The following is a 17,734-nucleotide window of genomic DNA, read 5'->3' as shown; positions in this document are numbered from 1 at the left end:
GAGAAGCATTTTTAAAATACCATCCATCTCACTCTACAAATCCAATACAATTCCCTAAAGGAAAGTGAGGGCCAGTGAAGAAATCATATTATTGCAAATGTCTGTTGGTTTACATAGTTTTTTATTTTTATTTTTATTTTTTTGCTATATTTTTATTTGTATTAATGATGTATAAACTCATCTCTTAAAGTTTGTTTGTTGGTTGTGTGACTAGTGTGGCTACTATATTGGTTTAATTTAGGTATGTTAGTAGGGTTTATGTTTAGGTGTGTTGATAGTTGCTTGAACAAATTTGTTACTTGTAAAAAAATAGTTGCTTGAACAACTTTGTCGCCATGTAGGCTAAATCGTGTGTGATGGTTTGTTGTAAAACTTTAATCGTGTGTAAACGTATTTCTCATCTGCATTCAAACATATGCCCCTTTTGAGCAGGTTACCCAGAATTAAATTTTTCTATAAATCCAGAACATACAGTCAATGCAAGAAAGAGGAAATCCACCTAAATGCCTAATGATAAAAAGAGAACCATTGCAATTCCCCACTATCAAGCTACCGAGTCATTTTTTTTTAATGGGTACAAGTAATAGAATTTCCTCGTTTTTTTGTTATTGTGGGTCGAAGTAAGTAGAATTTCTCAAAAAAATACATTGGTCCTTCACAACTCGGTTAACACATAATGTTGCATTCTATGGGTCTAAAGTGAACCTCCCACGAACTGGTTTACTTTGTATCGGTTCACAATTTGGTGTAAGAGACAATCTGATAAGCCTATATATCAAACCAACCAAAACCAGTGACTCATGTGTCTAGTAAGTCTAACGTGGGAGCACGCCTTAGATCTTGTTGGTACAAGAGGTCAAATCTAGGACCAATTTCAGGTCCTATTAGTATGTAAAGTTGGGTCTATAAGTTGTTGAGTCTGTATTATCCTTAATTTTAAATCTAGAACACAACATTATAATTGTTCTTATCATGTTTTACAAATCAAAGTCAACATCAACTTTCCATCAAGAGAAAAAAAAATTTCAAATATACATGCAGCATCATACAATGTCTTTAATTTTAAAACCACAAGAAATCGCCAACACATTTCTATCTATCCATCCATCCATTTCCTTTTTAAAACACAAGAGTAGTTAATTCTCAAGCATCCTCTTAGATTTCCTTTGCTCCCTCTCTCTGTCTCTCTCTCAAAAGCTTTTCCAATCTTGTCCAAGGGATAGAAGGATTCCCATTGAATTGATTCCTAGGCATTCTCTGAAACTGCAAACCAACACCATAGTAAGCCATTAGAAAGATATCACCAATAAGAGTTAATTAAATAATTTACAATAATTCCACTATGTAGATAAAAACAATTCCACTGACATATAGAGGAGAGATATATATGTCTGAGATGAAATAAAATGTCAGGTATAGCAACTCGCACTAGCACAAACAAAATTGCTACGATAAGACAAATAAGCAATGAGGTCATCAAAACACGATCTTTGTAATTCATAAATAAAAATAAATTGCAGAATAAGAAAAAGTTGAGCAAATGTTGTCCCATAAGTTTAACATCAGAAACCAATCCAGGTTTTCTTGTACTGAAATTTTCCAAATCATAACAAACTAGCCTAGCCCTTTGAGTAACTCTGAAGTCTGAACTAGTTTTCTCATTTTTAATTATCATAAATACTTTAAAAGTCACATATTTGAAGAATCAAATGTATTAGATTGTACAAAAATCAAACATCGATACTTGTTATGCCAAAAGAAGAAAGTAATATAGAAAACTATATAGTATATTATAATAAAACTATATAGAAAATGTAATATAATATTATAATAAAACTATATAGTATAATTATATAATACTATGAGGATTTGTTCAATTTTTGTAAGGATCTTTTGTAGTTTAAATTTTAAAATATTAATTTATGTAATTTTGTTGATAAGATCGTAATTTCCCATGTGACAGGAAATCCTTGGATTAGGATACTATTTGAGATTGGAAGAGAAAGAGCAACTCCATGGCAGTACCCATCCCCTTACAACTGTTATTTGGGTAATGGAGTCCCAAAAATAGTGTCTTCAACACAAGATCCATCCCTCAACCTTTTTTGGGTCTTGATATTTTCGATACTCAAAATAAGTACTCCCACTTGGTTATGCTGAAAATAATTCAATTTTAAGAAGTTTTAAATCTGAATTAAGTTTAAAAAAATTATTAAATAAATTATGAGTAGCACGGTTGGAGTGCATACCCCCCACAGATGCCCGTAACCACTAAAATGGGTATGAGTATAAGGAGCATGGTTGGAGCTGCTCTTATAGGTGATCATTAATATAAGCATTTGTGGGATATTTTTGGTTTATGAACCCTTGTAGATAGGGTTCGTAGTGATGGATTTTTTTATTTTAGTTTAGTTTTGGCCTTTTGTTTTTTAGGTAGGTTTGCTCAACTGATTGTGTGACAAATTTTAGAGAAAATTATTAAAAGGACCTTGGTGGAGATATTTCTTTCTGAATAGTCCTTAAGTTTTGGACGATAGCTTAATTGTGCACTTAGTAAACTTTTCTTTTCTTTATGACCTCTCATTAGTCATTATTGGCAAGCTCATCACTTTTATTTATCAAACTCAACATTTTTATTGTCAAACTCACCACTTTTATTGTTGGATTCAATAATTTTTAAAAATATCAAACTCAACAATAAAAAATGGTGAACTCCACGTTGGTAAAACCCACACATCTTCGTTTTTCTATTTTTTTTTTCCGACTAAAATATATGAAAAAATCAACTAAAAACTTGATATAACTTGTCTAGATGATTTCAAACTAAAAGAAACATCCTTAAATCAATTTTCATCTAAAAATGATAAATAAAAAAATGAACAAAACCATAGTTTTTTACATGTCTTCACAAAGCTTGAAAACGACTTCTTTCTTAAATTCTTTCCGACGAAATGGTCTCCGAAACTCGATTGGAATGGCTGAAAATCCAATTTTTTTGGACAAAACCAATGAAATTGAACAGTTAAGAGATTCAATCGTGAGAAATGTGATGAATGGGATTGAAGGACTGATTAGAAAAGAAAATTTTACTAAATAGACTATTAAGAAAAACCCTAAAACAGTAATTTTCCCCGAATTTTACTTTTCAAATAAGCAAGAAAAAGTAACGTGGACATGTAACTCAGATTCTTGGCAAGCATCTCAAGAGGATTGAGACTGAATCTAGTTGGATTGATATTACACCTGATTTGAGGAGTGATATCCGTATTATTACTGATCAGGTTTTCTGAGCATCCATCGCTCCTCTTTGGAAGGATTGAAACAATTCCTGCTAATTTGCCCATTGTCTTTTATTATTTAGTTCTTGTTTCAATGGCCGACTCTCTTCTATCGGGTAATTTCAAAGTAACTCCACCATGGACAAACATCATACATGGTGTCTTATTCTACCCAATCTGATGTTGTACAGTAGAGCTGCAGATTATTAGCAACTAAGCAGTCCAACATAAAAGGAAAAATAAACCATAATAACACCTACTGAGGTCAAGAATAAAGATGACTGTAAACTTAAACAAGCAATAAACATAAGTTTCCATGATTGTTTACATACAATAGGAGGCAACCCTGCAAGGGTAGTCTCAATGAGAACATATAAAACCAATTTGTGCATACATTTTCCAAAAACTTGCCTGAAATGAATTGAAGTACAAATGCATAGCCACCTTAAACTAATATGAAATTTGAATTCTAAAAACCATCATTTCGAACCAACAGCAAATGACAGTTTTGGACGTGATTTATTCTTACCCAACAGCTTCATCTGATTAGCACGTTCTTCCTCCTCTTCCAATTTCTTTCTCCGCAAAGCTTCCTCCTTTTGTCTTTGGATCAGCTCTAGCTCCCGGTACCGTTCCTCCTCTTTCCGCTGCTGCTCTAAAGCTTCTCTTCTCTGAGACTCTTCTACCCTCCTTTTGTTCTCTTCAAGCATCTGATCCAGCTCTTCTCTCTCTTTTCGAGCTTGTTCCTGTGAGATATCATGTCATATATTAATACATAAACCAGGGCAAAAAGAAGCAGAGGTCCTGACTTCCAATCACTTCACCCCTTGTTGGTCACCACCCTGGTGGTACACAAGGCACGTGCTGGAAGTGGTGACAGGTGTGTCCACGGGGTTAGTCTAACAAAGTCTGGATACCCATGTATAAAAAAAAAGGTTTTCTCAAGAGAGTAATTACGATGTCATGAGAAGCTTCCCAACTTAGTGATTTGATTAATGAAAATAATAACTGCTACTGTCATTAATTTTTTCTATATGCAGCCAACATTTTGTAACTCGTGTTGGGACTTGGGAGTTTATTTGGAGGATGTCATGTTTGCGGTCAAGAATTTCCATGGGAGGAGCTACGCTACCTTGTCCATTGATCCAAAAAAGTGTGTGGGAGGGGTTGGGTGTGCGTGTGGGGAGGAGGGTATTACAGGTTTCAGATTTATAAGTCTTGTGGGCTCAATGAATGAGATCATATCTTAGTTGCTAGCTCTTAAAACGGTATCCTTGTGTTAACTGATCCCGAGTACAATGCTTTCATTAAGTGGCATCAAATTTTGGTTCGTGTTTTGATTGCATATAAAACGCATAGACTCTAGGTTGAGGTCTAGATGTCCCCTGATTGTTTGCAAGATTGATTCGACTCTATATCAGTCAATGGTGACCCTGTTGGGTACTCAGGAGTTCTAGAGGTCTCAGACAAGGATATCCCCTACCTCACTTTCGTGTGGTTGAGGCTCTTTGGAGAATTATAGATAAGAAAGTGAAAAATGGAGCCCGACTGGTTTCATTCCTAAGGATTTGTGAGGGGGGGGGGGGGGGGGGGTAAGGGAGGTGGTCCAATGGTGTTGCTCTTACAATTTGTATATGACATGTTGATTTTTGTTGAGGCCTCTATTGATCAGATTAGTTTTTTTAGTGGTCTTTCTTGTTGTTTAGAGGCAGTTTCTGCGTTTCCATTAATCTCCTCGAAGGGTTAAGTCTTCTCAGGTGGGATATGTTCCCAACCTCAATCTCCTAGTAGCCAGTATGGGATGTTAGGTTTCATATTTTCCATCTTCCTAATTGGGTCAGTCTCTAGAATCGCCTTATCTTGCCTCAAATATTTGTGATCTGGAGACAAAGGGTGGGGAGAAGGCTGGGTGATGCAATTGAAACTCTAAATCTTGAGAGAATATCAAAGATCAATAATCTTTTGAAGCCTCGACGACCGTATGTCGGGGGAAATAAGTCCATGTTCTTAAATCACATTGGGCCTAGATAATATTTATTTATAATGAGCATAACTTTTTACTCATACATCCGTTTGGGAAGCTGTCAGATGGATTGGAAAGCTTGTTCAAAGATCTACAATAGCTATTTCTCAGCCTTGGGCATATTCTGAAGTTGTCAAAAATATATTGAAAGTTTTGGTACATTAGAAGTATAAGAAATTAGGGGTATTTCAGTAATATAAGAAAAATATTTATGTTATCTTAGATGAATGGTTAGGATTTGTTTCTAAGGTCTTACAGTAGGGTTTAGAGCTTTGTTTTCCTATAAATGATTCCCTTTTAGAACATGTAAAGATACTTCGGCTGATTAATAAAATTTTAAGCTTTAAAGATTTCTTAATATTGGTTAACCTTGGTGTTCCTTAAAGAGTTTTTTTTTGGATAGGTAAAGGGATAGTGGTTAGCAAGATGGATCCTTGGAGCTTGCTTGCAGAGATATTTTGGTGGGTTATCCATTGATTCAACCACCTTGGAAAACTATTTTCTTGGTGTTTCTTCAATTTGTTGATTCACATGTGATCCCTAGAAAGGAGCTTACTCTAATTAAGAGCACCCTGGCTAGCATTCGGATTTATTTCCTATCTCTGTTTTCCATGCCTAGGAATGTGGAGAAGCGCTTGAACAGGTTGGACTTAGATTTTATTTGGAATGACAATGAGGGAAAGCGTAAAACTCATTTAGTGAATTGGAAACTAGTTTGTTCTCCGAAAAAGACAGGGGTTTAGGGGTTTGAAAAGTTTAGGTCCATGAATTTGGCATTGCTAAGAGAGTGATCGTTGAGGTTCAAAATGAAGAATGAGAGTTTGTGGGGACTAATAAAGGCTAAATACGACAAGTGTTATTGTAGATGGGAAAGTTTTGGGTGAGATCTTCATTTGAGTGTGGGGTGAGGATTGTGAAAATTCTCTGAGTTTCAGAAGAGGATCTTGTGTGAGGTTGGTTGCAGTAATAGGGTCTATTTTTGGGGAATTGTTGTTGCTCATCCTCCCTCATTGTATTCTCCATCTTCAACAAAAAAACAAAGGATGTTAATTTATGATTCTATGACTTGTGTCACGTGTCACATGTCACGAAAGAGGTGTCATAGGATTCTGGCTTTAGAAGGATTTTAAATGACTTATAAACCCATCAATCTAGAATCCCTTGTCACCCAATTATGAGGACAGGCGTTTGTGGGCTTGTAATCAGGATGAATTTTTTTTGGTTAGCTCCTTCTATCCTTCCAGCCTGATTCTTCCTTTTACTTTCCCGCTTCTGTAGTCTGAGGTACCTTATAAGGTTGCCTTCTTTATTTTGTCAATTGTTTTGGAAAAGATCCATCTCATTGATCAAATCATATCTAGAGGTTGCCCTTGTGTGAATTAGTGTTTTATAAGTTGTTCCTTCAATAACGTGTTTTACAGCAAAAACTGTTAACTAAGCAATTGCAGCTTTTCTTTTAAACCCTAACCTCTGCAAGCTCCCAGTCAATTTACAACTCCAGCAATCTCTAGCTCTTCTTCTGTCACTAATTTTTGGTTTCTGTCTTCTTTTTATCTCTTAAGGCCAAACTTAGTCCTCTCCTCATATCTCTGGTGCTACATTTTTTGGTTAAAGTTGATACATTCAAAGTGTCGCCTTTTATTTGAAGGACTAAAACTCAAAAATTGGAAGTAAAAAACTATGGTCTATGAATGAGGTACACTTAATTTAATTTTGATAAGCTTCAAATGTGAAATTGAATATTAAACTTTGCATCATAATTTTTGTCTTGTATATATTTTCAGATTTTATCTTTTATTGGTTTTTTCTATTCATTTAATTTTTTTAATAGAGAACAAAGGGCTATGACAAATCAGTCCAATATGCTCCAAAATGGGACATAATATTTAGTTAATTATCTGTTTAAAAAATGAATTATCATGAGGATTACGAGACTCGGAGAATTAACTGACCAAACAAAGGATATTGAATTTTGAAGAAAATTTATTTTGGATCAGAAGGCTAGGGAAACACATGTATAATGTCATACGGTTGTATAACAATGATAGAACACCTCCAAAAGATTAAGAAATCAATATCTGGTCTAAATTCAAAAGCTTACCTCTTTTCGCCTAGCCTCAATAAGAGCAGTTTCCTTTTCTTTTTCAAGTTGAGCTGCAACGTCATCAAACAGTTTCTTCTGACCTTCATCTATTCTTCTCTGTATTTCAAGCTTGGTCTCCTCAGATTTCAAGATCTCCTCAACTTTTTTCTGTATTGCTTCTTCTACTCTCCTTGTTGTTTCCTCTTCTAACAGTTTCAACTCCGCCTCACATTGATGCCTGATAACACAAAACAACAGTTAAATAGGAAAATGGACTCGGATGCAGAAACAGCATAGCACTTTCAATCCCAAAATATGACCTTTCAGAACTGATCTGCAGGTGACATGGCAGTTTTTTTGGTTTTTTTTTAATTATAATGAAACTGACCTTACCATTCATCAAGACACTAAACACAAGATTATGCTTATAAGGCATACCTCTATAACAGATTTCTGATCCAAACAAATGAGATTTCAAACTCGTGAACAGTAGAGATAAACGAGAGGCAGCAATTGGATCATCAAATATAACAAGTTGAACTATAGCAGTAGTAGCTTCCTTCAGAAAAGCCTGTGGAGAAGAATGTCAAGTAACCTGTTGCAGGTTTAAAACTAATCATGAAAACACTCCAATCCTTGCACACTAAAGTACAGTTCTGACACAAGCAAAGTTGTCACACACATAGAAATGCATAGTGAGAAATCTGGACTATTGATTGTTGGGGATAAAAAAACCAGAGATAAAAGGGGTAAAGATTCCACCACTTAGACACAATAGAAGGGAAAAATCCACTGCCAAACCAAAAAGAAAAAAAAAAGTACAATCCTATCATCAGAGACACATGAAACATCATCAGCATCTTCTTCATGAGAAAACAATGCCTAGATAGATAACACTATAACTGCAAAGGATGCCTGATGATAGTTCGCTTCATTTACTTTCTTGAAATTTTTATTGATAGTTCACTTATTTAACTGATTCCTAAGAATCTTTCAAGCTTTGTAGTTAAGGTGAGCACCTTAATGCGCCTTGAGGCAGGGCACACCGAAGTCACCTTAATACATGTGAGGTGAAGTAATGTAAGTGAGGCACACCAAGGCACACACCTTTACTACGACTCAGTCAGGAGCACACCTCACTAAAAACTGAAAATAAATGCATTTTGTTTAAATAAGACACCAAACTCATATTAGATTCACATCTTTACATAAAAATAAAAAAAGAAGGAAAGATCCATTTGAAAAGTATAATTTTCAATTATTAAAAATGTTGAATTTCATATTTTGTCATTTTTATGGGACGGAGTCTGTTAGGATCAAGTTATGACTTAGTCAACTTGGACCCAATAGGGATTAGGGCTAGTCTAAGACAGAGCCTACCTTTCTAGGACTGGGGTTAGGGCTCAACCAATCTTGTCTTGAACTCGGGCATTGATGACCCTAGTCATGGTTCAAAATATTGAAACGTATCGGTAGATACGTATTAGTATTAGCCAAGACCAAGGAGAAACATTGACCCCCAAGCACTGAATTTTTTGAGAATGTATTAACTGATACATTATCAATTTTTTCCATGACAGAAATGTTCCTCTCTACGACATCTTAAATCTTGACCTTAGTTATCATCATATCATAGCAGCGACACATGTAGTTGGCCAGGTTCTACTTGTTTTTCTTTCCTTATTCTTCTTATTCCTTTCTAATTTTTTTGCTATTGTTGATCGTTCTCCTTCTGGAAGTGTTTAATACTTTAATTTGTTTATTATATATATAATATATTTAGAATCCATTTTTCATTATTTAATTTAATAATTTTTATTGTGTTCTACTTCACTCAGGTGTGCGCATCAGGTAGGATTGGCAATGGTCCAATTAAAATTCGGCATCCGATCCGATCCAATCCAAAAAAATAGGATACGGATCTACACATTAGATTTTCGGATCAGATTACAATTAAAAATCTGATAAATTTCAGATAGGTTTTGGATTAATATCAAGCCGATCCGATCTTAAAGCAAAACCTCAGTATACTCTCTCTCTCTCTCTCTCTCTCAAAAGAAACAAAAGAAATCTAACCCTAAAATCCATCGTCCCCAACCCCTTGGCATACACTTCGTTTCTCTCAAAACCCTAGATGTTAAAATCCACAATCTTCAACCTCATCCATGGCTGTGCCAGACCACCCATTCTTTGGTGGTTAATCCTCTCTCTCTATGTTAAAAGAAAACAAAAAAAAATCTAACCCTAAAGCCGATCGTCCCTGACCCATCATCTTCCAAATCGCTTCTCTTGAAACCCTAGGTGCCAAACCTCATTATCTTCAACATGCTTAAAAGGGGGAAATGTGTATGAGAAGAAAAGGGGTTTGAAGGGGGTATTTAATCTGAATGATTTTCCATTGCCTTCAATCTGTTTAAACCCATCATGTTCATCTACCTTGTCCATGTCGGGCACCATCTCTAGATTGGCTTTCCACATCTAGATTGGCTTGCTCCTCTGTTAGCAAGTTCCGTCCCCGGTGCTTCTTGAATTCCGTTCTCAGGGGCAGATGCAGCTGTTCCTGCTGCTTGATTGGCCTCCCTTCCCCGATCGTGCCAGGCTTTCCTTTCTTGCTGGCGTACCGGCCCATTCTCCCCAGATTACAGATACTCTCTCTCTCCCGCATTTTCATTGATCTTCTTCCAGCCCAAAAAGCTGATTCTTAGGAAGAAGCTAAAAAACTTTCTCTGTCCAAACCTTACTTGGCAAGAAGGAAAACAACTTACTTCGTCCAAACCTTACTTCACTAGAATCCAATTTCTTTATAAAAAAAAAATCAGTTGTTGAATCGGATTGGTTTTGGGTTATATAAAATATTGATTGGATCGGACTCGGTTCATATATTATTGATCCGATTGAATCGCATTGGATTTGGATCATATCCTTCAGTATTGATCCGGTACCAAACCGATCCATTGCCAGTCCTAGCCTCAGGCACCAAGAGGTCTTTGCGCCTTTTGCCTTTAACTACATTGCATCCAAGTTCCTCATAACTTCAGCATATAAACTGTATCCATCTAGGGGGCATACTAATAGTAAATCATTGCATCTAATATATAAATGTTCAAATGACAGGAGCAAAGCAATATTGGCTGATTTTTATGGACCGTGGTACCAATGGCACTCTGACACTAAAAAGCCATCACATATTTGGGATATTGGCAGATTTGGAGAAAAGGATTCTTGTCTTAATATACATGGGTGCTGTAAATATCTTAGTATGCAACCATCATGGTGGAAATCCAACGGTCTCTAAAAACACACAAGTATCAAACAAAATCGTCAATAGAAGATGAAAATACACCTCAAAGTGAACATGACCCAAGAAAATTTGCAAATAGAAGGGAAAGGATCTAGAATTCTAGAAAGAAAATTGTACAATAAGACCCAACCAAGATGTCAAACACTTAATTCACTTCTGATGTGACTAATAGGATAGCATTCACATTCAGAAGAACTCACGTGCCATAGACCCAGAAGACAGGTATGGGAGCGCTTCTTTCTTCATTTCCTTTATTTTTTTCATTTTTATTCACTTTTTATATAAAAAAGCTTTAGAAAAGGATTTTCAGGGACCTGATTGCTAGTTTATGCATGCATTAGAGTTTCATACTGTCGCAGAATAACGTCTCAGTTTCAGCCGAAACAGGTACAAAACATGAACATATAAACCGAAAGTTTTGGGATTGCCTGGGTTGTCTCATTTGTATGTGGAATCTAAAAATGAATGCTCAAATAAAACAACAAAAAACCAAGAAGAAGAAAAAAAATATAGAAATTTCCTTGTTTATCAGGTAGAATGGACCAGATCAAGAATTTTTGGACCAAATATTGCACAATAAATTACACACCAAAGAATTAAGAAAACACCTCCAGAGCTCTTCTTTACATCTGCCACTGTCACACCATTCCCTCAAACAAACTTCACCTTAATTCATATAATCAACAAAACAAATCAAGGGAAAGGTCATAGAGGCCAACCAAGGGGCAAAAAGGTGCCAAGAGAATATTGATGTAACCATCTAAACACCCACTTAATTATGCCTTTAGGCTTTAACAAAGATAGAAAACAGACTCGATGAATTTTTATTTTTTTTATACATGGGTATCCAGACTTAGTCGGACTAATCCCATGATATGCCCATCGCCACTTCCAGCAAGTGCCTTGTGTACCTAGCCTTTTAAAGCTCCAGGGTGGCGGCCAACAAGGCATGAAGTGATTTGAACTCAGGACCTTTGCTTCCTGAGACATGGTCCTGGCCATCTTACCAAGCTTGTGAGGCAATATTTTAAACTTCTATTAGGTAGTCCAGGTACTACCACACATATTGACATGCCTAGTCCACATCTAAAAAATGAAGCATAGTCTTGCTAACCTGGAATATTCTGATCAAGGGACCCTAGACACTTTGCCCATGCATCTCACCATCCAAATATTATACAATTCGTTGGATGGTTAAGGTCCAATGGGCCATAATTTTGGTATGGGGAAATCTTCCAAACGAAACCGGCAATTAGGACAAGAGTACTCACTACCAGGTTTACCGATGCATCTCCAATCCCCATATTGTAACAAACTTGGAAGCAATGTAAACAAGGTTTAAATCACAAAAGAACATAGGATGTATTTTCTTAATTTAAGGAAATAATAAAAAGAGAATAATGATGCACTCATAAGAGTGCTTTTTTTTTAGTAATTCATAAAGGCACTTTATCTACGAGGGTGTATTTGGTCTTCGAATGAATCTGCGTAGGAATAAGATTTATGGCATTGGAAACTTGGAAAACAGAGATTTACGGTGTGTTTCGGTTGCCAGAGTAATATGCCTTGTTATTAACTTGGTCTTCCTTTAGGAACGAGTTACAGTATGAAGGCCAACTGAAACCTAACCATAGAATGTTTTGGAGAAAATTGGCTTCGTTGAAGAGCAGCTACCTATCAAAGGACAATAAGATCACTCTTATTAAAAGTACCCTATAGAACTTTTTTTTTCCTTCTTTTCTTGATCCAGAGAGTGGTGACCAAATTTAGAGAAAGATGATTTGAGCTTCTTACAAGGATGTTTTGGAGTCTTAAAAAATTTCATCTTGTGGAATAGAATTAAATATGTGATCCCAAATAAGGAGGTAGGCACTTTAAAAATATAAACATTGCTTGTTGACAAATAGCATTGGATATATAGGAAAGAAAGAAATAAAGTTATCGATAGAAAATTTGGTAAGAGGAAAGACCTGATACCTATAGACACCCCATTGTGTACCTACCTGACTTGCCAACTCGACACCCTGTAGTGCCTGCTTTAAAATTCCCTATATTTTCATTGGAAATGTCCTCAACATTTCCCTGAAAATAGTATTATTTCCACAATGATCGAAATATTTCTATTTTCAGGCAGACTGAAATAAACACCGAAACTGAAATTCAACACCTTATGTTGTAATTAACCAATGTGAAGTAGAAACTTGAATATTTTGGAAATCGATGTTATGACAACTCTTTTCTTGATAGGATCAGTGGAGAGACATCACCCCTTCGAGCCCGAACAAAAGAGTTTGGTGATGGTCCAAATGGGAAAAAAAATTGGAAGATCCTTCTTAAGGAGTAGGTTGCAAGAACCTCAATAACTCCTAGCCCAAACTATTTGGAAAATTCTGTCAATGCGCCAATGGATACCCTAGACAAGATTTTGGCAATTAACCACCTCATCAATATGCGGGATTCCTTAACCCCAATGTATCATATAAACATCGGCAGAAACAATGGAGCATTTTCTCATCCATTACCTAGAAGCATGGGGCATTTGAGTGGAATTCTAACATGTATCTGTAATGAAGTGGTTCAGTTCCATATCATATTCATGAACTTTTGAAGGGATGATACACAAAGGCTTTCCCAAAAGGAGAGACTGATTTACAAAATTCTTCCCTTCAGAGTCTGTCAGTCTTTATGGAAGTAGAGGAATGGAGTTTTTGAGACCAGGGAGGATCTTGCAATCTTAATTGTTAATACTGAAAAAAAAATTGTTAGCATGGACATCATTATTATCAGAGCTTAGGTTGTGCTGACAGCCACTCCAACCAACACACTTTAATATACTCTCCACCCACATTTTGACATGCTGATGGCTGTAACATATAAAGAAAGAACATCTACCACCAAGGATTAGACAACCTGCATCATCCACCATCCTGAAAGAATGGCATGTTCCACAGTCTACTACAGGAATCTCTATGAATTTTGTCCCGGTCTTCAAACCAATCATATTGTTGCAACTAGTCTTCAAAGTAAGATACATCCAATCCGACTGATAACCAAGTTGTTGTAAGTACCATAAAAAAATGGGCAATTTTATACTTGTGCCAATTGCACTTGGGTATCCATGCAATGTGTGTGTGGCTTTTTTTTTTTTTTTTTTTGTAGTCGCGAGAACACAAATCATACTAACAAAAAGAGAAGATCTTAAATTATTGATGATGCGTGCCTAAAAAAAGGAAAAAAAAAAAAAGGATGATCCTTTTTTATATCATTTTCTTTCTTGTCTTCACTTAACCCAATCCGTTCAGCCCCAAATTTCTTCCTTACCATTTTGTAGTTGGCACATCACCAAATCAAACGTAGGAAGGAGACTATCTATCACAGCATATCCAACCAAATCCATGATCAAATACCTACCTCTAATCTTAGAATGGTTGAAGCATAGATCATAAATATTATTCATCGCTACCAGCAAGCAATAAAATACTAAAATTAAAGAAATGTGGTCGCGATGACCAACCTTACAAGAGAAAAAAAATTGATATTTGTCAATAAGAAATTGAAAATTTTGGTCTTCGGATCTTGCTCGACCAAGTCAAGATCCTCATGTGATACAGAAATCACATATGACCAGGTCCATCTCATATTGGATCGACTTGATCACTCAATAAACTCCAACCCTTTGCAATTCCAGGGCCCAAATAAATAGTAGGTTCGATGATAAGAAACAACGGGGCTAATTTATAGTCAATAACCCTTCTAAAGGGGTCCACAGTTAGGACACCTCAGATTTAGAACAATATTGCCTGTGCATATTCTTCTCAATCTTTGGACCATGACTTCAAGAACCTCAATGAAGCAATTTTCAAGGATGTTTCCCCACATTCGTACATTAAAACTAATATTCTTTCTTGCCAATGACTTTCAAGATGTAGCCAATTTAAAGAATATAATGAGATGGTGCTATGAAGACAATATCAAGACAACTAAGTTTCAAAAAAGGAAGAAAAAGAGAATAAGGAGATAAACAAAATATGCTAGTACAAGGTGGAAATTGGTTGTATACCTCTTCTTTTCTTCTTCCTCGTTTTTCAATTTCTCAATGGCATTTTTCCGCTCTTTTGAACTAAGACTTGGACTGCGGGACCTTTTTATAGGAGACAGTGAAGTACTCCTACTTCTTTGTCGTTTGTGTCGCCTTGGTGTCGGAGAACGACTTTTGCGACGCCTTGGAGTTGGTGAACGACTTTTGCGTCGTCGTGGGGAAAGCGAACGACTTCTTCGCCTGTGTGATAAAATAAAAAAATTAGGGAATATTTGAAGAGATTTGATTATCACATAATATGACTAATAGAAACCATGCATACCCACCATCTAACATACAAATTCACAACAAAACATGTACAGTTACCTCACATACTATTATGTCCCAGTCGAGCAACCAAAGGACAACCATCAAAACCCATCACCGGCTTAGTTCCCCCAAGATGGAAAGCACCTACGTTTCTTTAATTATTCATTAGTGAGTATTTACTCTGTCCAATCTTAGAAGTGACTGAATATTTTGATCCAAATATTTATTTTTGACATATGTAAGGTCTTGCATACATAAGCTAATTATCCAACGGCCATCAGATGACCCATCCCAGATGTACACACCCAAAGATTTTGTTCAAAACTAACATATGGAGGACAATATGGGTAAGCCATTAACAGGTTAAAGTAAGTGAAGAATCCATGTTGTAAGAAATGCTTGACGTAATCCGAAAAGCAAATATTCAGTTCTATCTGCAACAAAATATAAGAGGTTAAAGTAATTTAAAGAATCTCTAATATTATGAAGGTATTTTTTAAAAATTATCTTACCAACACATGCTCAATAGAGTGCAATGGAACATTAAAGAACATGTAATCAAGAACATGCTTCAAATAAGAAACACTGATGTCGTCGTACTTTTTTCTAAAGATGTGCACCTCACCATAGATGCCCAATTTAACATAACCACTAAAGAGAACTTCCCATTCCTCGGTCAGTAAAGCTTCCATTACACCTATATTTTCGATTCCAAGATGACAACCACCACAATCTTTTCAGACTCTTCAAACAATTTTATACCCATTTAGTTCTCCCACCTATATTGCAAAAAAGAAACCCATCTTCCTCTCACTAAAATAATGGGCTTTTTTTGCTGATTCTAAAAACCACATACATAAACAAACCAAAGCATGAGAGAAATGCCCAAAGCTTAACAGAATGTATGAAATGGCTTCATGCGTAGACAACATGGAATTAATTGAGAAATAATTGAGAAAGATTACCTGCTATGTGAATATGATGGATACGGAGAACGACTTCGATCCCTTCTGCTTCTCCTACCATATCTGTGTCCAACTGGAGACGGAGAGTGTCTCCTCCTGTAAGAAGGAGAACGAGACACCGTCCGAGGCATCTTGTCTTTCGAATTGCTATATCGAAAAGGAGATTAAACTTAATTTCAAAACTTTAACATAAAAAATAAATAAATAAATTATGGAAAATCTTCCCAGTAAGCTTTTTTTTTTTTAGGTTTTCTTTTTTTACAGCAATTCCCCTGCAAATTCAAGAAACCAATACAAAACTAATAAAAAATCTAACTCTGCTTTAATTGGTGATCTCTAGAGCCAATTTCAATGGTTATTGTCTAAACCCTAACTCTGCTTTAAAAAATAAATAAATATATAAAAAGAAAATAAAAAAGCTAGAGAAGATGCATCAGATTTAAGGAAGAGAACAAAAATCGAACGAAAAGTATCTTCTTTTTCTTACTTGTCTGATGATCTCAGATAGAAACTGATAAGGAGAGAGGTGAACACTCCGAGTGAGAATAAAGCAATGGTCTTTATTGGTAAACGAAGGTAGCAATGGAAGCACGGTTTCCCGACCCGGCTTCTGACCTCGTCTCTGCCTAGACCGAGTTGACTCTTCCGGGTCATTTCCTCCGAGACGAGACAACTTGTAAATAGAAATTATATATATGTTTGTTTTTTCTTAAATGGGCTAGAAGTTCCCAAATAAGCTGATTTTTTACAAGGATGATCTCCTTAGTATATAGACCATCTCAACAAAAATCAGCACAATTGTTGTCAGTTGAAGTATCCTGATATATATATATATATATATTAGAGTTCGCACAAGCATCTTCTTTGAAGGTTAAGAGGGATAAAAGTGAAAAAATAAATAAAGTTGAAAAAATAATTTTTGAAAAAAGAGAAAATAATCCCTTTTAACGTTAAGAGGATAAAAGAGAAAATATAATAAAGTTGTATAGTATTATTGAAAAAAAGGGAGAATAGATTAAAATTGATGGTTATTATTAAGAAGGGAGTAGAACGTAAAAGGAAATAAAGTTGAAAAGGTACTCAAGGGGTCTTCTGGGAAATAGAGGAAAGAAAAGTGAATAAAGTTGAAATTATTTCTCGAGATTTGTAATAAGATTTAATCACAACACTTACGTATGTAGGGGACAAACATTTGAATGAAAATCATTTGTGTGTAGGGTCTAGATCTTTTGACTCGTGAAAAAAAAAATACATGATCCCAACATTTAAACACAAAATCCAATATTTGAAATTTGTTAGTTCCACATTTTGTCAATCCCAAGACTTAAGTTGTGTGTCAAGCCAGTTTACAATTGAAAATATGTGAGGATCCCAATAAAGTTGTTCAACCTCAAGTACATCGACAAAATACTTATAATATATGTGCATAAAACCTAAAATATAATGAGATCACTTAGACAATTCCTTAACACCTAGATGATTATTAAGTGACTCACATTGGTAAATGCCTCGACCCATATATTCATTGGAGCTTTTGAGAGTTCTAAATGGTCATAAAAAGTATTTTGGTCATTTGACCACCCTTAAACCATCACTCACCCTTGGTGAGTGTTTGGAGATCTTATATAGGCAAAATCTACTAAATCCCGAATCATTTAATCACTAGACTTCTCGAGAGCTCAAATTGGTTTAAAATGGTTAAAAACGTATATTGATAATTTTACCTACTTAGGCCA

At 35.6% G+C, this 17,734-nt stretch overlaps 1 protein-coding gene across 1 annotated transcript; it reads right to left on the bottom strand.

Annotated features, from left to right (window-relative positions):
• Positions 1 to 3,550: 3,550 nt before the first annotated feature.
• Positions 3,551 to 16,630, bottom strand: LOC147401718 (uncharacterized). The gene is made up of 5 exons (XM_086443082.1): positions 16,486 to 16,630; positions 15,999 to 16,145; positions 14,746 to 14,964; positions 7,403 to 7,622; positions 3,551 to 4,024 (listed from the first exon to the last, which is right to left on the bottom strand). Exons 2-5 carry the CDS (start codon positions 16,127 to 16,129, stop codon positions 3,758 to 3,760), a joined length of 837 nt encoding a protein of 278 aa, XP_086299208.1. The 5' UTR covers positions 16,130 to 16,145; positions 16,486 to 16,630; the 3' UTR covers positions 3,551 to 3,757.
• Between the last annotated feature and the right edge of the window lie 1,104 nt (positions 16,631 to 17,734).

This window comes from Akebia trifoliata, chromosome 5 (genome assembly GCF_017979445.1).
Source record: "Akebia trifoliata isolate Shusen 1 chromosome 5, ASM1797944v1, whole genome shotgun sequence".
NCBI classification, from domain to species: Eukaryota; Viridiplantae; Streptophyta; class Magnoliopsida; order Ranunculales; family Lardizabalaceae; genus Akebia; species Akebia trifoliata.
This window is presented reverse-complemented; position numbering and strand designations above follow the sequence as displayed.